Here is a 23,387-nt window from a genome sequence, read left to right as displayed (position 1 = left end):
GCACCATATCGGGCTCCCTGCTCAGCCAGGAGCCTGCTTCTCCCTTTCCCTCTCCTGCTCCCTCTGCTTGTGGTCTCTGGGTCATTCTCTCTCTCTTTGTCAAATAAATAAATAAAGTCTTAAAAAAAAAAGAAACGAATTCTCAGCAAGTTATCAAAGTTATCATTCAAAGTTGAGGGAGAGGTCTCCTGAGTGGCTCAGTCTGTTGAGTGTCTGATGCTTGATCTCAGGTCAGGTGACCTTGGGGTCACAGGTTCAGACCTCACAGTGGGCTCTGTGCCCAGCATGGAGCCCACTTAAAAAAAAATTTGAAGGAGAGATTCAGAGTTTTCCAGACAAGCAAGGGGTACCTGGGTGGCTCAGCTGGTGAAGCATCTGCCTTCAGCTCAGGTCATGATCTCAGGGTCCTAGGATTGAGCCCCGAATTGGGCTCCCTGCTCGGTGGGGAGCCTGCTTCTCTTTCACCTTCTGCCTCTTCCCCTGCTCGTGCTTTCTCTCTCAAATAAGTAAATTAAATATTTTTAATAAAATAGTTTTTAAAAAAGAGTTTTCCAGATAAGCGAGAGCTATAAGGAGCTCATCACCACTAACCCAGAATCACAGTAAGTGTTAAAGGAACTTTTCTAAACTGAAAAGAAATAACACTAATTAATAACAAGGAAATATATACAAAATCCTACCAGAAAAGGTAAATATGTAGTGAAAGTAGTGAATCAGTCACTTTCTAAGCAACTATGAAGGTTAAAAGACAAAAATAGTACAGCTAACTGAAGCTACAAGACTTAAAGTGTACATTAAATTAAAAGCTGTAGCGGCAGCCCAGTGGCTCAGTGGTTTAGCACTGCTTTCAGCCCAGGGGCTGATCTTGGAGACTCGGGATCAAGTCCCAGGTCAGGCTCCCTGCATGGAGCCTGCTTCTCCCTCTGCCTGTCTCTGTCTCTGTCTCTGTGTCTGTCTCTCTCTCTCCTCTCTGTGTGTCTCATGAATAAATAAATAAAATCTTTAAAAATTAATTAATGAATCAAAAGATGTAAAATGGGATATCAAAAATATAAAATGGCAGGAGGTAGAAGAAATGTAAAGTTTTGGAATGTTGCTAGTAATTCAAAATAGGCCATTTTATACATAGGAACTTATTTGTGAACTTTATGGTAAGTCACAAAGCAAAAACTTACCATAAAAAACACAAAAGAAAATGAGAAAATTTAAACAAAACACTAAAGAGAGCCATGAAACCACAGGGTAAGAGAGAAAGAAGAAAGGAACAGACAGGAAGTACAAAACAAGCCAGAAAACAATTAACAAAATGGCAATAAGTACTTACCTATCAAAACCTACTTTAAATGTAAAGGAACAAAACTCTCCAATCAAAAGACATAGAGTGACTGAAGGGATAAATAAAAATAGGATCCATCTGCAGGCTACCAACAAGAGACTCACTTCAGGACACACAGAGACTGAAAGAGAAGGGAAGAAAGATATTTCATGCAAATGGAAATGAAAATAAATCTGCTGTAGGTATATCCATAGCAGACAAAATAGACTTTAAAGCAAAGACTGTGATAACGGGGGCGGGGGGGGCGCATCTGGCTGAGTCAGTCGGTAGAGCATGTGACTGTTGAACTTGGAGTCATGAATCCAAGTCAAGCCCCATGTTGGGGGTAGAGTCTATGTAAAACATAGACTGTGGTAATAGACAAAGAAGGGCATTACATAATGTAAAAGGGTTAATCCAACAAAAAGATATAACACTTTTAACTATATATATGCCCATCAAAGGAGCACCCAGATATATAAAACCAAGATTGACGAACCTAAAAGAAGAAACTGACAGCAGTGTACTGATGGTTAGAGGACTTTAACATCCCACTTACATCAACGAATAGATCATGCAAATCCAAAATTAATAAGGAAACATTGACCCTAAATGACACACTAGACCAGATGCACGTAATAAATATATACAGACACTCCATCCAAAAGTAACGGAATACATTCTTTTCGAGTGTACATGGAACACTCTCTAAGACAGATCACATGTTAGGCCACAAAACAAGTCTCAGTAAATTCAGGAAGATTGAAATCATATCAAGTATCTTTCCTTACTATCATAGTATGAAACTAGAAATCAGTTACAAAAAGAAAGATGGGAAAACCACAAAAAGATGTGTGTGTGTGAGTGCACGCACACCCTAATGGAATACTGCTCAGATGCGACTTGGAACAACATGGATGGATCATGAAAGTATTATGATAAGTGAAATAAGTGACACAGAGAAAGACAAATACCATGGGATCCCTCTCGTCTGTGGAATCTACAAAAACAAAGCAAGCAAAACAACTCACAGATACAAGAGAACAGATTAGCGGTTATAGAGGGGAAGGGTGGGGGATAGAGGGAGGCGAAATGGTTGGAAGGGGTCAATTGTAGGGTGTTGGAGCCTAACTGCACCTGCAGAAGTAATCACTTTGTAGTACGTACAGATGGCAATTTGTAATGTTGGACACCTGAAACTTCAATAATGTTCGATACCAATTTTACCTCAATTAAAAAAAGAAACGGGAGAGTATAACCCATAGTTTTGAAGTTCAGCCCTAAAGCCCAGATTCAGGTTCAAAGGAGGTGGGAATGGCTGAAATAAGTAGGCTCAGGAGCCCAGGTCTGGTAAGGCTGCTTCCTGAGTTCTCCCTCTCTGCCCTAAAACATCAGGGCGCCTAACACTGGGTGGGTCACCCAGGAGGGCTTCTTAAAAACATTGATTCCCGAGCCCCCATCCCCATAAACCAGCTGTATCAGGCTCTCAGGGGGCGGGGTCTTGGAACATGGTGATTCTCCTTGGAGCACCAGGACTGAGAATTGGTGCTTTCTGGGGAGACTCTGCCTCAGTCTCACATTCTGCACTCCCAGCCAGTTCCCACGGTCGGCCCGCCTACCTCCCATCCCATCTGCCCCTTGAGGATTTTACAGGAAATCAGAATATGCCCCTTGAGCTTCTCGATGTGGGGCCCTGCCTTCCTAGCCCCCCCCTTTCACCTTCTCTCTCTAGAAATACCTTTTGGGCCTTATAGACATCTGTGCCCCACAGACGTATCCTCATACTTATGGGAAAGGATTCTGATTTTTTTATGTTTATTTCTACACCTGACCCACAAAGCTGCTTTCTTCTCCTTTTCCAGTTATTCCTTTTTTTTAAAGATTTTTTTAAAGATTTTATTTATTTATTCATGAGAGACACACAGAGAGAAGCAGAGACATAGGCAGAGGGAGAAGCAGGCTTCCTACAGGAAGCCTGATGCAGGGCTCGATCCCAGGCCCCCAGGATCACAACCTGAGCCAAAGACGGATGTTCAACTACTGAGCCACCCAGGTGCCCCCTCCAATTAGCTATTCCTGAGAAAGAGTTCCTTTTTACATATTAGCCGGTGCTTAAGGAGAGATGCTGTGGGGTCCCTGGCCTCCCCTAGAACAAGTGTTCCTCAAACCATACTCAAGAGAACAGTTGTATATCAAGAAACGGACTGGGGCAGGGGCGCCTGGCTGGCTCAGCTTGTGGAGCCTACAACTCTTAATCGTATGGTTGTGAATTCAAGCCCCACATTGGGTGTGGAGCCTATAAAAGAGTTTTGTAAAGAAATACCGCAAGGAACTGAAGGATTTCATATGGAAAATTAAATGATGATTCTCGTTCTTCATAGAGCAAAAGAAAAATAAGTTAGTGAATAAAATTTCCTCAACTTTCAGATGACCCTTCCCCAAAAGGCTTTCTTAAATCCTCAGTACCTGCTGCTGTTCGTCCCTATCCTAGAGCTAACTGAAAAAGACGTATCTGATTTTTGCTCTTGTAAATGAAATCTACCACGATGTCCCATGATTTCAAGAGCACTAACTCCAATGGATGAGTTACATGGAGAGAACTCAACATGGGGAGAACTACTGCCCCAAGGATTTGAAAAGTCCAACTGACCCCTACCCCAAACTAGAAGCCCTTGGAATGGCTTCCTGCTCCATGGTTTGGTGATTTGGGGGTCACACATACTCTTAAGATGTGAGCGCAGCGATGTTGGAGGTACGCAGTGGCTTACCTACATGCGAGGTGCTAGGGGCAGGTCCTTCTGTCCCAGGTGCTTCTCTCTCCCTCTCTCTCTCTCTCTCTCTCTGTCTTCCACAATGTCTCTCCTGCCATTGTGAAGAGCTCTTCTCTGAAGGTTTTAGAATTTCAGTCTCCCATCAGTCCAAGTCAATTTAATGAATGTTGAGCCTTGTGAATCGCTAACTCCTGTGGGACATTGAATTTCAGTCACGGGAATGGGACAGTAGCAAGTGAACCTGTACAACCACAGCAGCCATCTCACCTGAAAGTCTGAGAGCAACGTCACCCAGCCTCAGCTTGGCCCCGAGGACCCCTGTTACTCTACTTGCATGTCCTTGACCTCCCTCTCATAAAGCTGCAATACTGTCCTTGTCACCAGAGACTCTTCTGACCCCAGCCAGGTCCAACTGAAGGCAGGGACGAGGGCTCCCACAGCAGAATGCCCCGTGGAAATGTTTGCCAGAGTCGCTCTCACTCCTTCCACAGCCATCAGTCTCAGATTTTTTTTTTTTCTTGTAAAAGCAAAATAAATTTAATATATGCCTACTGGAAACTAGAGCTAGTACAATTAAGCACAGACTCGTCTCCCGATTGTCTCATAGAACAGACTGTTTGGGATTGCATTTCAAAAACTCACAGCTGATTTTTTTTTCTTTTTATCACTTTTGCAGAGACATGAGAGAAATGAAAAACCTTTTAAGCAAACTCAGGGAAACTATGCCTTTACCATTGAAAAATCAAGGTAAGTCTTGTCGTTTCTCTTTAAGGCACAGGATGTTTTTGACGTGATAGCCTTGGGACCTGTTTCTTGAGATATTACAAATTTGTTTTACACAAACGATGGAAGGCACTGAGTATACACTCTTCTCTGTTCAAGAAGATATGATGATGGAAATGGAGCCCCTCAGGTGAACACAGTTGTGCTCTGAGTAGAGCAGAGACACACTCTGACCCTCAAACAGAGGCCTTCCCCACTGGCCTCCCCCGTCAAGAGCAGGTGTCCTCAGGTGAGGCAAACAAAAGAACTGGAGACTTGGCTCTTGTCTTTAAGAAGTTTACAGCCTAGAGGAGGACACTTGAGAAATATCCAAAGGGGGGGGGGTGCCTGGGTAACTCCGTCGGTCAAATGTCTGACTCTTGGTTGCTGACCAGATCATGATTTCGGGGTCCTCAGATCAAGCCCTGCCTCAGGTTCAGTGCTCAGGGTGGAGTCGGCTTGAAATTTTCTCTGCGTGTGCTCTCTCTCTTTCTCAATAAGTATATAAAATCTTTAGAAAAGAAAGAAAGAAAGAAAAAGGAAAGGAAAGGAAAGGAAAGGAAAAGATAGAAAGAGAAATTTCCATAGAAAGACCTCTGCCATCTAGATGTTTATTTAGTATTCTAAAAGAAGTAATAATAATTAACATATATTGAGGTCTTACGGCCTGCCACTGTGATGTCTGCACCCAATTCCAACGTGCAGGAGTGGTTTTCCACACCACCAATCTGTGGACACGGGCACTGAATTCTGAGATGACCTGGATGCAGCTGCAGATCCCCGGAGCTAAGGGCTACGAGACTGCCCTCTCCCACCACTTGAGATGTACGGGTTGGAAGTTCCAAGGACCCCCTCCACGCACCAGGTTAATTTGCTAGAGCGACTCACGGAACTCAGAGAAGCATGTTATGTGCTAGATCACCAGTTATTATAAAAGGAGGTAACTCAGCAACAGCCAGAAGTCAGATGCAAGGGGAGGGCGTGGGGAAGGACAAGGAGATGCCATCCCTCCCCCAGCGCACCACGCTGCTCAGGTCTCCACGCGTGCCCAACACGGCAGCTCTCCGGGCCTGTCCTTTGTTGGTTTTTATGGAGGCTTCGTTACACAGGCATGAGTGATTAAATCCCTGGTCATTGGTGATCGAACTCAATCTTTAGTTCCTCCTCTTCCCCAGACCTTCGGGTGGGAATGAAAGTTCCAGCCCTCTAATCACACAGTCGGTTCTCCTAGCAACCAGCCCCCATCCTTAGGTGGCTTTTGAAAGTAACCTATTAACATAACAAAAGACACCTTTACTGCTGTCATCACTTAGGAAATTCCAGGGATTTTAGGAGCTTTGTGCCAGGAAAGAGATGGAAGCCAAAAAAAAAAAAAAAAAAATATATATATATATATATATATATATATATATATATATATATATATATCAATCATATATGCCTTATATATGCCTATCATATATGCCAAATATATATATATATATGTATATATCACATATGCCTTATCCTAAATCACAATATCACTACCACTACCCTCAATACTTTATGTGTATTAACCTCTTTAATTCTAGTAACATCTCTGGGGGAAATGCTATTCATGTCTCCCAATTTACAAGAAACTGAGGCAAAGGGAGATGAGCTAACTTAGCCAAGGTCACACGGACTGTGGGATGTGATCCCAGAGCCTCTGGGAATATGCACTGTGACACAGAATGGGGAGATATTTTCCCTAGGATGTAACTTGCATGAGGAAGGGCCTCTACATGCTTCTGTCCCCAGAGCAATGCCTAGAACATAGTAGAATAACAGCCAGCATACATGATAAATGTGGGCCCTGGGAGCAGACTAACTGGCTTGAACCCTGGGTGTTAGCACTGTGGGCACCTTGCAGGGGTTTCAGGAAGCAGATGCGGTGTGGTGATGAGAGAGGCCTCTGCCCACAGCATGGCAGATTGTTGCTAGAAACACGCCTGGTGATGGGGACCGGGGACTTTGGATGAAGGCAACCCTTGGGTTCCAATGCTGGCTCTGCCACTTACCAACTTTGTGCCATGGAGCAAGCAGCTTCACTTCCAGCCATCTCAAATTCCTCATCCCTGAAAAGGAGAGAATAGCATCACTTACTCCAGGGGGCCATTGGGGGGGTTAAATGAAGCACCGCAGGTCTTGGGTCTTCTCCCAACCTCTCAGAGAGCAGACGCTGGACTGAGGCTCTACTGTGATTACTGCTGGTGGTACCGGTATTCTTTACCAGCAGGCCCGCCCGGCTTGGCTCAGGGAGATGCCCCGTCCTCACCAAACAGAACCACCCCTGCTACTGCTCATTGGCCTTGAGCCTGCAGTACAGAACATTGGTCCCTGGGACTTGGGGGTGGAGTTCAGGTCTGAAGCTATCCTCAGTTTCTTCATATGTTTGGCAAGTACCCCTGGTCGACAGCGGGGAGGCCCCACAATCCACTGCCCAGGAGGACAACTGCCAGGGCCCTCACACTGAACGGTACATGTGCCATGTGGTCTCTGTTTTAAATCAAACCCCCCAGAACATTCCCTCTACATCTCATGGAAATACATCTGACAGTTCCCGAAACACGCAGTAATGGAAAAACAGAAATTTCATTTTATTTACTTAGGGCATTTTTATCATCCTGAAGACTAGACATATTTTGTATGACTTTGTATTACTTTTATCAACAGAAAAAAAGTAGAATTTTAAATATATTTTCAATATAATAATAGTAATATATGATTGATACTGTGAGGAAAAGCATGTATTATTCCCTTTTCACAAATAAATGGGAATAATACAAATAAATGACACTCGGGATTTATTTGCTGTTTTCTTTTTTAAGGTTTATATTTATTTATTCATGAGAGACAGAGAGAGAGAAAGACAGAGACATAAGCAGAGGGAGAAGCAGGCTCCCTGCAGGGAGCCCGATGCGGGGCTCAATCCCAGGACCCCGGGATTATGACCTGAGCTGAAGGCAGACACTCAACCACCAAGCCACCCACGTGTCCTGATACTCAGGATTTAAACCTTAAATCTGTTTAGAACCTGAAAAGGAACAAGCTAGGAGATTCAGGGACCTGTTCAAGAGATATTAAGGCAGTAGGATTTTGAAGAACAATTTAAAAAAACAAATTGAGGTGAAGACTTCAATTCACATAAACGCTTCTTCACCTAGGGGAAAAAATGGGCCCCTTGGCATGTGATGCCACAGCTCTTGTTCTTGAAGTTTCCTGGGGACTCATAGCATGATGTCACTATGAGCTGACCAGGAGAGAAAGGGGGATGGAAGTCTGAACCGGAGCGTCTGAGAAGGCCCGAGGGAAGGAGAGCAGGCCCTCTTGGGTCCCTCTGGGAACATTCTTTAGCAGATGCATATGGCATCATTTTAATGAACAAATCGGCCAGATTCCTGTGTCTGACTTTGTGTACCAGGATAGAGCGCAGGAGCTTTCCCGTGACCTTCCTGGAATCCTTTAGCAGCTGCTCTGTTTATTATATGGGTGTAGGTGAACATATGCAAGAAACAGTGCGCGGTGAAATGTGGAAAAATATATTCCAGGCCTTTTCTCCAGGACCTTATTGTCAAAACATCTTTGTAACTGGATGAAAACCATTATAGAAAGCCATCTGGTTTTCTTCTGGCTTCTTCTTTCCTTTCTCTTTTTATTCCATGTGTGTTTGAAGCAGAGAGACAAAAAGGGAAAAGATGCCACTCCTGGTTCCCTGTGTTCCTACCTCCAACCCTGACCATGTGAAAATCCCACCAGGCGGGCTCTGGGGATCCTACCCTGGAAGCGCCCAGATGCCAGTGTTCTCGGGGCCTCACTCTCCTCCTCGCCTCGGAAACTTCCATGTTTATTTTAGCATTTAAAGATTCAATCGTGTCTTCCCCCTTTCCCACCACAGTCACCCCTTGAGTTGACAACTCAAGTGTGTTTTAAATTGCTTTTCGGTGACAAATGAAGGGAGGCGGCCAAGTGCAGGAGTTTTAATGGTTCGTGATGATGCCCTCGTTTTAGGCAGGGCCTTTTCTTTCCCATCCTTCCCGTTTAAGGCTGGAGACAAAGGCATGAAAGAAAAGTGAGCTGCCCTCTTTCTAAGTCAGCCCCACAGCAGGCTCCTGACCATGTCCAGGTCTCCTGGCTCTCAGCCCGCTCTTCTTCCCACTGCTCCAGCGCCTCTCCTGTCCTACATTCTGGGTCACTGGCAGTGCTGTAGGGAGCTTCATTAATTATGATAGTCTTGCTGTGTCAAATGGATTACAAATGGAACCACCTGTGGGGAGCCCACAAGGTGACTGACAAAGGCTAAAAGGAGACCGAAAGTGAAGGACAAGCATCTTCTAGATGTTTGTTGTAGTCAAACAAAACAAGTTGGCAGGAAAAAAAATTCAGCCTGAAAGGCAGTTTCACCTTTTCCAGAATTCTGACTTAATGAAGGCTAGGGGGTGTGTCTGTGCATTCATTCACTCTTGCCTACAATCTGGTTGTTGAATCTGTTGGTCAGAATCAGTCTGAAGCGGATCAGCTGGGAATTGAATCTGTTCTAGAATGGGTCCGCTCCTAGGGCCGGGCTTCTCCAGACTAAACTGGATCTAGAAACAGTTGCCCCAGGTTCATATTGGGTCCACTCCAGTCTGGACCTCCCGTATCCACTCTAGCCATGTCATGCAGAAGCGTTTGCTCTCTGGCTGAAGACCGTTAGGCAGTTATACCACCCGGTTGCCTACAGATGACCTCTTAGGTCCTTTCACCAGGGACTCCCATAAAGACTTTATGTGCTTCAATGTGGGGTCTGAATGTCACTCTGAGTAGTTTTTACGCTGGCAGCCCCATATCCTCAGTAATCTCAGCCACTTGCCATCCAGGATTCAGTATGCCATATGTACTTCCCCTCTCTCCTCCAATTAATTCACACGTCACCGATCACATAGCACTTTCTCAATGCATTACTCTGGGTTCAGTCCCTACTCACAAATGTTACATGCCTACTCATTGCCTGCTAGAGGAAAAACTCATTACCCTAGCATCTGGTGTACCCGCCATCATCGAACACGTGATGGTAACCTATAATGTGCCAAGTTCTGTGTCCGGGGCTGGGGATATGTATCCCTCTAGAGGCTCTCTAGCGCAACAGAAGAGACTGGGTGAGAATCACCTGGAAAGCCTTCCCAAATGACGTGCTTCCCATCATAGAGATTGAGATAATGTTTTGGGGGTAGGGCATGTGATTTCTGGAAACACCTCACACACACACACATGCACTATTGGACAAAGAACTAGTGCTTAGAATATAACAGTGCCATAATAGCTAGACACAGGTCATTCCAAGGACATATGGGATTCTCACCTAGCTCGATGTGAGTTGTAAGGGGTCGGGGTGTGGAATGGGGAAGAGGGCTGTTGGTTATCGAGAACTGCTTTTTGGAAATAGAGGAGAGATGTCTGAGGATGAATGAGAGTTAGCCAAAGAAAGAAATGGAAAAAAGGATAAAGAAAAAAGAGGTGGGGGGGGGAAAAATCCAGAGCCTAGGTAGAAGATTCTGGATCTTGAAGGTAGATGAGGAAATGAAAGGGGAGGGCATTTTGATGAACTACAAGCACTTCATTAGTTGGGAAAGTGGATAGAAAAGAGCCATGAAAGATTTAAAAAGTGGGTGGGCCTATATCATGAAGGCCCCTATAATCCACGTTGAGGTTTGGACTTTATCCTGAAGCCATTGGAGGGATCCAGTTAGGAGGCAGGTGCAAAAATCCAGGTGAGGAACGCCTCAGGTGTGCCCAAGAAGCCAGGGGGTGAGGGGGCGGGCAGAGAAGAGGACATGAACAGCTAATGGGTTGCATAAGACAAAAGACAGAGTCAAGGAAGAAGCCCAGGTTCACAGTTGGACAGAAGGGTGGACGCTGGCGTCTGCTAAGTTGGAGAGAACAGAGGAGGAGCAGTAGAGACAGAGGACGGTGATGTTTGGGAGATGAAAGAACTCCAAGAGTGGGGCTCGGTGGTGAAGAGCGGGTGTACACGTCTTAGGCTGACGTGAGACATGGGAGATGGGAGGTAGGAAACACATATTTAAGCATCTCCGCATAAATGGTAGTTGAAACCTTAAGAACAATCGGCACCAGCCAAGGAGTGTGTGCATAGACACACGCCCTGAACGCCACAATTTAGGTTTTGAGAGGAAAGAACTGAGGTTTCTAAAGGGGACTGAGAAGAAAATCGGAAGAATGTTATGAAATAAAGTTGCAAACTAAGCTTGAAGGAGGGACTGTCATTTGTCCAAGAAGGGAGGACTTTTCAGGAAAAAGAAAAGGCACGTATAAAGGCAGAGGGCAAGAGAAGGCATGGCCACATTTAGGGAATTCTGTCTCTGCTATTCCACCCTTCAGTCCACCCTTCATTCCTGACTGGACTGTTTACTTGAACCCACATTCAAGTTGCCTCTGACCTCCATGACTTTGTTCACACTGTTCTCTCCATCCAGAAAAATCCGTCTCCCCCTTCATCAGATGTCCAAGTTATCCTCAACCCTTGTGGCCCAGAGCCAATACCAAGACCTCCATGATTTTCCATGATCATTTTCTTCCTTCTCTGCTTGGGAGACAATTTCCATCTTAGGAGTTGTCATAGTGTTGTGTATCCGTGTCGCTCTTACGGCATTTCTGATGATGCGTCATGGTTACTCAAGCAAACATCCTTGACACCAAGAACCACCTTCATTTTAGGCCCCCTCGGGTATGATCCCCAGCACCCAACATGGAGCCTGCACCTAGCAGGCCTTTGACTCATGCAGGGCTTCTCAGAGCGTGGCCTCAGGACCAGCAACATCAGCTTTTCTGGGAACTTTTAAGAAAGATCTAAGTTGATCTTGTCCGTTGATCCAGCAATTCTGGAGGGAGGGCCAGCAGTCTCTACTTCGGCACACCCTCAGATGATGCTTAATGCAGCTAATGTTTGAGAACCAGTGGGTGATGGTCTCCTTTCTTTTTTCTGGAAGAGAAATTTGCAACTACCATTATATCATGAGCACTTCTCTTGGTTCTATTTTTTTTTAATATTTTATTTATTCATGAGAGACATGAGAGAGAGGCAGAGACACAGGCAGAGGGAAAAGCAGGCTCCATGCAGGGAGCCTGATGTGGGACTCGATCCTAGGACTCCAGGATCACGCCCCGAGCCAAAGGCAGACACCCAACCGCTGAGCCACCCAGGCATCCCACTTCTCTTGGTTCTATCTGAGAACATAGCATTAAACTCAAATGTTCAGTTATTTGAAAACTTCATATTTTTATGTCCTTCTGTTTCTTAACATAGCATCTATACAAGAAATCTTGTATTAGCAAAGGAAATTTGAGCAAAAATTGAGAAATGGTATCATTGTGCCCTAGGAGGTTCCAGTGTCCCTGGCTTTGGTAATACCCAGGAATTAAGCTTCAAATGACCAAGGTTTGAACTTGCCGATGGCTGAATTGCGTAGTCTCCTTTTCTTCCGCTTATCTCCTCTCCTTTCCTCCCTCCCTTTCCCTTTCTCCACTTTTCATTTTCAGATCTAAAACTGTCCTTGGTTACAGCTGTCTCAGAGCATGCCCTTTGGAGAAAAGATGCTATAGAAGTCTCAAACATGTACAATAAAAATCAAAGGTTTTCCAGCAAGATCAGGTGGATTAGCCCAGAAAGCTGAGAATGAGCGGGGAAACGTTCCATTTTGTTCCCAGGCTTTTGGCAGCCTGTAATTTCAGAGACAGGATTTCAATCAATGTGGAAAGACATCTTTCCTTGGAGTTGAATCCACTCCAGACCATTCCAGGCATATTGACTGCTGGTGGATTTCAGCATTTACTGTCCGTGTCGGCTTCCTAGGGTGTAGAAAGCTGCTCTGAATTTCTGCCAAGGATTTCTGGAGTTTTTGTGTCACCTCAGCCCTAGGTGATGTTCAGACAAGCTCCAGGCAAGGCAAAGGTGTCACAAATGCTCCACAAAGATGCCCCAAGCCAGCAGTTGTCCTACAGGCAGCCTGTCCTCTGCTGAGCATCTGAGCACTTTCTCATCAATTCTAACACTTCTATTCATGTGAGTGCTGTGTGTGCGTGCGTGTGCGTGTATATATAGCACTCACAAGTGAATGTATGTGTGTATATCTATCTAACTATATATAGGCAGGTAGATATGAAAAGAAGCTGAGTGAGGAGAATTTCAATAGCACAAAAGGCCTTTTGATTCACTATAATGAATGCACAGATACAAAGGTCAGTCTTGATATGAATCTCATAATACCTGTGAATAATACCTGTGTGCTTTGAATACAAAAAGAAGAGGACACGGGAGCAAACATGCCCCCGCAGCGCGCGCGCGCGCGCGCGCACACACACACACACACACACACACACACACACAGTTTCTCTGTAAATACAACATGCAGTTGACATTTCCGCATGTAGTGGGAACAATACACATCCATGTTGCATTTTATAATATATAAATACCCATTAGGTCACTCCCCAGATCTCTTAAGGGTTTGCAGCAAGGGAAGGATATATGCGGGCATTTGGGAAATAGATCTTCCAAGTCTTAAATGGAAATAAGGAGACTTTTCCTCCCTATAAATATCTTCATAGTTTTGAAGATTCTGTTCGAGCAACCACTGAATTCCTGGTGAACCTGTGTTTCAGGAAGCATAGCCAGTATCCAAAGAGATACCAAAAAATGAAAGTCTTTACTCTTCAGAGTCTGCTGTAGCTTTGCCATCTCCAAGTAGGTTAAGTTTGTTGATCATTTGGTGGTCAAAGAAATAAGAGTCCTAAAACTCATGAGAAAAGGGGGTTATCATTTCTTTCTGTTCTAAATAGACCATGAATCATCTCTGAGAGATTCTCCTGAGAAATGAGGCTCACATACAGTGTTTGACATTGCTTTCAGAGTCTTCACTATTTGGGGCAAGTTTAACTATACAAGGGAGAGGTCCTATTTTTAGACTCAAAATGTTGACATCCAGAATATAGTGAAATGCTTTTCACCACGGAAAAGACAAGGAGCATCCGGTTTTTCTCCCCATTAGCGGAATATGAATCTTAAGAGAGAATATTCATCCATGGAGACTGGGAGAGTACACCGTGTTTGATTCATTTGGTGTCCTCAGCTGGGGCACCTGTTTTCTTCCTTGACTCTGACTCGCTACTTTGGTTCCATCTAAATGTATAGCATAGGGCGCCATTCCAAGGAACCAGTGAGTGATGCTAATTTACAAATAAGTATGACACACGGCAGCCTTTGGGGAAGGGGAGGGAAAGCCCAGGCCCTTGGATGACACACTGCACTGAAGAGGACTGGAAAGCCCAAACTTCTTGTGCTCTTGATAGTTTACTGAGCGTCCAGGCTCAGTAACCAAGAAAAGCCAACCTCATCTCCAAACTCATTTTTTTTTTATGGAAGCGAGGCACGTTTTTCACTTTATCCACCCCCTCATCCAGTTCCTGATTCTGGACTCTTTCCTAAGGTCCTATATCCTCAAGGTTCGGATGGGGAAAGGAAGGAACCCCCTTGGCTCTGCTCTGGGAAGATAATGCAACTGATCCTGGCCAAGCTTAGGTACATAACAGCTGCCAGAGCCAACCAACTATTAGGTGGCCCCTAGCTCCATTCCAATCATGTCCTAGTGCTGCCCACACTGGCAGTTTCCAAGTCCTGTCCTTGTGGTCCCTGTCCAGCCCCGGGGACCAGACTGCCTGTTCTGCTGCAAGAGGCTAGGCCTACCCACCCTCTCTTTTGGTTTGCACCATTTCTTCAAAACCAGCTCACTAAACTGAATTTGGTTTACCAGTTTCTTCCCTCCTCTACTTGTCATCGTGCTAAAACTTTCAACATCAAAACTTACCAATTTAACACTGGGCCATCTTCCCAGGATGCCCTTGTGTACAGAAATCTATAGAAATCGCTAGCCAAAGACTCAACAAGGAAGAGTTGAGAAACTTCTTTCAGAGGCATGAAGTAGGCGTGTGGAATCACATTCTTTTACAATGGTAAAGAAAAATAGTTAACAATAGCTCTATTTGCTGAATGCTTCCTCTGTGCTAGGCACCTAGGATACCAGCCAAGCTTCATGTTTTTCACAGAGTATTTCATATAATCTTCATCTAAGGTAAGTATTAGTAAACCCTAGTTTACATTTGGGAAAACTGAAGCTTAGCAAGTTTCAATTTACACGTTCAAAGTCACAGAGCTAGGAGATAGCAGAGGTGGGTTTAGAAAAGAGGCCAACTTTACCCCAAAGCATGGGCTCTTTCTAAAAAGCTATACTTCCCCCAACTCAGAAAGGGCCTCCAAGCAGCTTGCTTGTTTGATTCTAATTAGTGGTTCTCAACTGCAGTCTATGTGCCCCCACTACTACCACCACCACTAAACAAAGAACGTTCGTCCCCATGTGGGGACGTTTCTGGTTGTCACAACTGGTGGGGCAGCATTACCATCATCTAGAGAGTAAGTAGGGCCAGAGAATGCTGCTAAACCCACTATGGTGCCCGGAACAGCCCACACAGCAAAGAATTATCTGGTCCTAAATGGCAATAATGCTGAAGTCAAGAAACCTTGATCTTAAAAAGGTGGATTTTAAAAGCCAATTCATAAAACCCAGGTTACTGTGTCTGTAATTCGCTCATATGTACATTCTGTTCCATCACAGATGACAGCAGCCTTCTAAATCTAACTCCCTACCCCCTGGTTAGAAGACGGAAGAGAAGGTTCTTTGGGCTGTGTTGTCTGGTCTCAAGCTAGGCAGCTCCTCCTGGAAACCCACGATCGTGAAGACCTGAAAATATCACAGAACCTGAGGACCTCCAGACAGCTGAACCATAATTATTGGTTTTTGACTATGTTTTCTATGCTTCCTTATTACTTTTATTCACCTCCCCCTACCCTTTTAAATGATTTTACATTTGAAAGCAGCTGCTGTCAAGGGGAAAAAAAAAAAGATTCGAAAAGCAGGCTGTTTTTAAAAGGATTTTTAAAACTGACATTGTGCATGTCTGCTCCAAACCATACCATGACAGATGCAAGAATTATGGTTTTTAAATTATTTAAAGGTTTTTTTAAATGTACTATACAGAGAAAAATTATTTCATGTATAATAGTATATCTTTAGCTCTTGCTGATCTCATGTGAACAATTTATCATATATGAAAGTCTTTAAACATAGAAACCTATCTAAAACTGCAAAACTGTGTTCAAAAATCCAATCAATATTATTAGAAACAATATTATAATCAAACATACACCACCTCACCTATTGCTTTGTCTGCACTCATTTACATTTAGTCTTCCATTCTTTCAGAATCCAAGAGCTTCTACATAAAGATATCTTAATTTATAATGCAACAAAAACCATATATGAGAAGTATTTAAATTTTTGTAAATACACAATAATCCTAAGACCTTCGTACAATGCATATGGGCAACTAATTTCCTTTTGATCCAATGGTGTCTTTTTCAGCTTCTTGGAGAATGAAGTAATCCAGGTAGAAAATGGTGTAGTAACATATACAATTACCCTCAAATGTAAAATTGAATATTATCACATTTTGTTCTAATTGAAATCTGAAGCATGATGTCTGCACATCAGCATAGTGTTAAATCTTAGGGCATGCTGGAATTAGCTCAGATCGTAAAAATATTTAACATTTTACGTTAATAAAATCTTTTTAGTTACGCTAAGCTTGTCTCATTTTAGATGACTATGCAGATATGACTTTTCCAATGTGTACTTGGTGTCTTGTCTTATGCTTAGAATCTTGAAAGCAGGACACATTAAGCAATACTATATTTTAGAAAGGAGGAAGCCACACGCTTTGTTTTTCTGCGCACAGCTTTGTTATGATCTTCCTCACTAAACTTGTAACATGATACAAATTGTGTCATATTTTCCCCTGTTCTTCCTTGGCCCTTTACCCAAACAGAATTTCCCATGAGTTGAGAGATCAGGCCTTTGGACTTCTTTTCTTGCTTTCTAAAATCTGAGAAATCCTAAAGTAAGACAAGAGGCACCAGTGTCTAGTACAATAAAAGGATGAGCTAGATGCCTATAAGTGGTTTATCCAAGATGCATCGTTAATCCCAACCCTATACTTTCTCAGTACTTATGTGCACAGGCATTTATATGTCCAATACTTTGGCCCAACAATAAATACATTAAAGCTGTTAGCTTTAGTGAAGATGGAGATTAGGTTTATTTGAGCTACCAGAATAATTCTTGTATTAGATTAACCTATACAAAATTGCTGGTATTTGACTGTTTTGACCCACAAAAATGGCAGTTTCATATGGTTCAACCTAATATCTGATGTTGTGAAAATTATACTTGGAATTGTCTTCTAGCTTTTGTGATTGAAAGCAAAAGGCTTAGAGGGTTGGAAGAGACCTCAAAAGGCTACGCAGTTCTCTAGATGATACCAGCTGGTTTTTGGCCTTATTCTTGGAGTCCAGAGTTGTGTTCTAATGAACTGGTAATTCATGCATGGTTATAGGAATGCCTGACTTTGTATAAAGAGTTATCCTTGAAAGTTTTATGAGAAAATCATAACTTTCTAAATCAAATATTGGTAAAACAGTTGTTGGAATATGCTATTTAAAGACTCTTAGAATGAATACCCCTTTGAAAAGCAGGTAACCACTCCTAGATTTATCTTGTCTGCAAACTGTGATTTCATAAATCAGGTTTCACTAAAGTTTAATATCTTTTTTGAATATGGTTCATTTTCATCCCACGTGGTTAATTCACTTAGGGCCCGTTGTTTTAGAAATTACAAAATATCCCAATTGGGCACACTCTCAGCTCCCATCTTTGCCTTCACCCACCTTTCCACTCTATGGAACCCTTAGCTTCAATCTAGTTCCTTTTAATTCATGCAAAGTTATTAACTGATAAACCCAACCTTGATGTTCAGCATGTTCCTCTAAATGCTTGACCTAAATCACTTCTGCTTGGTTAATTTGTGCTCACTCTCGCCTTAGTCTTGGTATGAAAGGAACACTTACCTCCTGTGCCACTGTCCTTTGTACAACTGAAGACTGTTAATAAATTCAGGTCTCACCTCCAGGTCTAGGAGGGCTGTAGTAGCTATTCATGGAGATGGGAATTTGTCTAATTCCCCAGCTAGGCTTTCCATATCTAAGGTAAATAAATTCAGCCACCTTATCTTTTATTCATAGTGCCTGTTTCCCAGACTTTGATTGGTTTTGTAGTTCCTGTGGACACACTCCAAGATTTATAGATCTTCTTTCACTAGCCGGTCCTAAAATTAAATTCAGTGCTCCAAGTCATGATGACCTACACTGACTCAGAATGGCAATAGATAGCTCACCATTTCCCATTAGATATGCCAATGCATCTCTTTAGGAGCTGACCCGACTCTCCTCTCACCTACCAAAGGACTTTCTCAGGTGTAGTCCATGAGATAGAGGTTTACTGTCTTGGCTTCCTTCTGGTAATTTGCTCTCAGATTAGCAATAACATTGAGCTGCTCTCTAGAGGTAAGGAGAGAACACTGAACCCATTCTGTTGCATGTGCTCACATGCTAAAAACAGAAAAGGATGTCAACTTTTCCTGGCACACCCTCACCATGTAACCATTATAATTTTAATATCGCATGTTGATGCATCGTTGTTGTTTTTTCCAGATTACAGAGGCAATATATGTTCTTTGTGGGAAATCGGAAACATACCACCAAGTATAAAGAAAATAAAAATCACCTGAATCCCACCACAATCATATTGTTTAAAACCACATTTCCAGGCTTTAAATCAGTCAGTGGTTGGGCTCAAAGACACTTGTGGATAAGGTATGTGCACAAATGCCCACAAGGCCAAGTTATCACTCTAAAATACTGATGTTTTGCACGCCTCTAGGAACAGAGTGACTGCAGACTTCTGGTTGTGCTATTGATCAAGGGTACAAAGAAGGCTTTAGAAGTAGCACAGCCCTGATGCCTCCTTTAATGAAAGCTCTTAGGGAAATTCTAAAATCCAGATCATTTTGTTCCTCGGTGCTCCTCCAATGGTTGGATATTTACTGTGTGGCAATACTGCCACCTACTGAATGCTGAGCTTTAGCATAAGAAGAGACCATAAATGCAAAGACATTTTAGACAGGAAAAAAAAAGGGGGGGACCAGGTAACAGTATCCCATATGGAATTCAGATTCTGGAAGTCTCAAAGTTGAAAGGATTAAGGATATCATCCAGACTAACGTCCCATGCCACACGCATAAACCTAATTAAGCACTATCTATCATTTCTTTGTGTTCTAAAACGTCACCAAATGCAAAATGCTCAGCTTTCAGATCACAATAGATAGGATGAGGAAAAACCAATGATGCTATTGGCCCATAATAAATCATGATAATTAGGTATAAAGATCAGAAATAAACCCAAGAACATAGAGGAATTAAGTGCATTATAAAGATGGCATTTCAAATCTGTGAGTAAAGTTGGATTACTAAATAATTTGGGATGATTGGTTTGGCCATATGTTGGGGGAAATACTAGATCTATACCTCATAATTTCCAACAAAATAAATTCTAGGTGAAGCACAGATTTAGATGTTAAAGCACATAAATATGTAAAAGGACTAGTAGGCAATACTGACAAATATTTATGGAATTTTACTATGGAAAAGAAGCCTTTCTAAGCATGACAACAAAGGAAGAAATAAAAAAGAAAAAGATGGATGGATTAGACCAATTAAAATGTGGAATGCCTATACAGTAAAAAATAACAAACCAAATTAAGAGAAAACAAAATTTGAAAGATATGCAACAATGAGCATCGATCCCTAGTATATATCAAGAGCTTAAGCTCCATTACCCTTGGGAAGTTTCTAAGATCTACAACCTTCCCAACCAAGTGTTTGCATTTCATTGCTTACTCATTGTACTTATTAAATTATTACTTATTTGTCTGTTTATATCCACTAAGCTGGAAGTTCAGGAAAGCAGCAACCATGTCTATTTCGCTTACTGTTATATTCTTGATACTTAACCCAGTGCTAGACACAAAGCAAATACTGAAAACATATTTATTGTGTGAGTGAATAATGAATGCATGAGTAAATAACATTTTATGATCAAAAAGAATCAAACTTTCCAGTAGAATATTGAGCCAAGGACATAAACTGGCAGTGTACTATAAATTAATGAACAAATAATAAATATGAAAATATTTAACTAGTAATCAAAAATGCAAATTATTACAATATACTCCTTTTTATGTATCAGAAAGACAAAGGGTATAAAGAATTATAGTTCCCAGGGACAAGAAGGAAGTATGGAAATGAACATTCTCTTACAGAGTCAACAACAGTGTAAATTGATTCTGGAAAAATATTTAGGCAGTATATTTTTTGTGTATGCCAAATACTTCCACGTTAGGGAAATTCTCCTCAAAAAAAAAGTCAAGAAAAATGAACTAAGATACATTCATTCATTATTCAAAAAATATATGCAAAAAAAGGATGTTTCTAGGAGCATTATTTGGAGGAATGGAAAAAACATGAGCCTACAATATAGGGTTGGTTAAATATGGTATATCCTTTCAATGGAATACTGTGCACCAATTACGAATAAGCACTAGATGTTTATTTATTGAAGTAAACAGCTATATTGTTAAATAAAAAAAGGAAGTTACAGAAGAACATGATATGTTCTGATTTTAAAAATAGACATACACAGTGTGCATTACAGCATCTGAAAGGATATTTGCTGAAATGTTAACAGCATCTATCTCTGGGAGGTGAGATTTGGAGCAATTATATTTTCTTTTTTGCATATCTGTAATTTCTGATTTTTCCACAATGAGCATGTAGTATCTGTGTAATTTTTTCAGGGAATAAAAAACAATGTTCACGACATATATTAAATGAAAAAACATGTTATAAAACCGTATGTATAGTATGACACAATATTTGTAAAAAAAAGAAAATTATATATAAATATATCTACGTATGTATATATATATGCATAAGAAGCTAGAAGGACATACACTAAAATGTTAATAGTAGTTATTTATGGGTAGTGGGATTATGGGTGATTATTTTTTCTTTTTGCTTTTCTGTGTTTTCTAATTTTTCTACAATGAATATGTATTCCTTGTGTAATAAAAACTAATAATAAAAGTTGAAAAAAAGTGAGACATTGTGAAACCACTTGCTCTCATCCTCCCCACCAACCCCCTCGACTTACTCCTCGTCGTCAACGCGTGGGCAGTGGGGATCCAGAGAGGAAACACCAGAGCACCATAACTTTGGAAGATAGAATAAAGATCCAGACAAAGGGGGGGGGGAGGAAAGAAGAGAAGAGAGAAAGTACAAATTAAGTGAAGATGAATCAACAGTGGAAGGATTAAAGCAGGCTTTGGAACGTATTCCCTGACAATAGCAGTGAGTCTCTAAATTTAACTCAGTTTTCCTGATAGCTATAACAAGTGAAACAAAAACAAAAACCAAAAACATGGAGCTAAATAGGTTTGTTTTCTAATGAAAGCAATTCTATACATGTCTGGAGAGACATCTAGAAATTCAGTTCTGACAGGAAGGTATCCCAAGAAGTTTTTCAAGAGGTGAACTATTGAAATCCAGCTGGTTGTCCAGAGCTGTGCAGTAGAACCTGAAGGAACACAGGCTTTTATCTGAATCTCAGACCTGCCACAACCAAGTATATAACCATGGCTAGCAGTTCCCACACCCATTCTCTCCTTCTTCCCCTTAGAAATGGAGACTTCAAATTTTGGCAAACCCTGGCCACCTAAAGTAAAGACTCCACTCTCTTCTAAGCTCTCTTGGTTTTGGATGTGGCTAGGTAAGTGAATTTTGGCCGATAGGATATGAGTAAAATTGTGTAATTTCCAAGTAAATGTATGTCCCTAAATTTTAGGCCCCTAAATTAGGGAGCATGCATTTCCATGCACATCCTCTCATCCCACTAAGCTGCAATGAGAACATGTGAGTGGGAGCTGAAACATGAGTGTTGGACCCAGAGATGGATACCACATGAAGATAGCAAAGTGCCTTAGCAGGTCTGAATCACCTGTCTCCATATTGTTATCTGGTTAGTTAGTTAGTTAATTAATTAATAACTTCTATTTAATGTAAGGCATTAATTACGAGAATCTTAGTAAAGGAAAACCTGCTTACTAAATTAATTTACTTCTGTAAGCTTTAGTTTCCTTAGTAAAGTGGGGATAATAATGTTAATGTCACAAAATGGTCAACCAAATAATGCTCAGTGTTCAATTACTTGCTTAGAACTAAAGCTTCTTCATGAGAAAAATCCAACAAATGAAACACTACATGATACTGGGCCGTAGAACAGTGGACAAAGAGAAATCTTTTAAATAAACAGCCTTTTTAAATCAAATGGTCAACTGACTTCCACACGGAAAACAATTAAACTTCACCCCTACCTCATTCCAAGTTGATTATTGATCTAAAGTTAAAAGGAAAGCAATAAAGCTTCCAGAAGATAATATAGAAAAATATCTTCATGCCCACAGAGTCGTGAAATGGTTCCCAACAAGTCACAAACCACTTTGAAAACAGTTGGACATTGTCTACTATTATAGGTCTTATGTGTACCCTGTGACCCCATACTTTCATTCCTAGGTAGAAGCACAACAGATAAGTACGTGTACAATCAAAGACAGGTAAAATAATACCCATGGTGGCATTATTTGTAATAACCAAAACCCACTAACATTTCAAAGATCTATCAACAGGAGAAAAGTAAATTGTGTTATATTGAGACCACTGAATACCAGTAAAAAAGAAATGAACAGTAAAAAAGAAATGAACTCCATTACAGCTACATATAACCAGATGAAAGAACAAAACCATTATAATGATGAACAAAAAGTAGGTGTAAAAAAAAAGTGTGTATTGCCATTAGCAACCAACATTCCCAACAAGTGAGAGAGATGGATGCTGTGGCTCAAACACACGTGGGCAGGTACCACAGCACCTCCTACAGTTCACCCTGTACTGCTCAGATCCACTTGCTTCTCACGTTGCTTCACTCCACCCAGATATAGCTCCTTCTGGATTCTGTTATCACAATTCGCTATACAAAAAGAGGGCCAGTGGGATGAACCACAGCTTCCTCTTATTCCATGCAAGATTCCCTTCATCCTAGTCAGGCACTTCTGAGCTGCCTGATAGAGTGATCCAGACCCTCATTCCCAAGGGGTCTGAGGCCCTGGTTACCCTGCCCTAAGTACACTGTAATTACTATCCTTGCCCGCTTACAGTTAAACCTGCCATAACAGGAGATGACCCGGTGGGTCATATGAGCACCAAACATACTCCTCTGGGCCCTCACCATGTTGCAATAACTCTCTCTGTTCATGATGATCAGAGGCGATAACCTCTGTCAGTATGGTAACTCTTTTATTTGCCTACTAGTTTTCTGGCCTTAGGAACCTAAAGTCACCATTGTAGCAGCGGTACACCAAAGCTTAGAGGGACTCTTATTTTCTCCACTCTACAACCCAGACCTC

General features: G+C 41.9%; 1 protein-coding gene across 2 annotated transcripts in view; it reads left to right on the top strand.

Annotated features, from left to right (window-relative positions):
* The window catches only part of RGS7BP (regulator of G protein signaling 7 binding protein), a 101,922-nt gene extending 80,904 nt beyond the window's left edge, over positions 1–21,018 (top strand). For both annotated transcript variants that reach the window (XM_055332924.1, XM_055332925.1), the window contains exons 5-6: positions 4,763–4,833; positions 15,531–21,018. In XM_055332924.1, coding sequence (XP_055188899.1) covers positions 4,763–4,833; positions 15,531–15,622 — 163 coding nt within the window. In that variant the 3' untranslated portion in view covers positions 15,623–21,018. The remainder of the gene's footprint in view (positions 1–4,762; positions 4,834–15,530) is intronic.
* Positions 21,019–23,387: the final 2,369 nt, after the last annotated feature.

This window comes from Nyctereutes procyonoides, unplaced genomic scaffold, assembly GCF_905146905.1.
Source record: "Nyctereutes procyonoides isolate TBG_1078 unplaced genomic scaffold, NYPRO_anot_genome, whole genome shotgun sequence".
NCBI classification, from domain to species: Eukaryota; Metazoa; Chordata; class Mammalia; order Carnivora; family Canidae; genus Nyctereutes; species Nyctereutes procyonoides.
The sequence above is the reverse complement of the archived record's forward strand: the minus strand, read 5'-3'. Positions and strand labels throughout refer to the sequence as shown.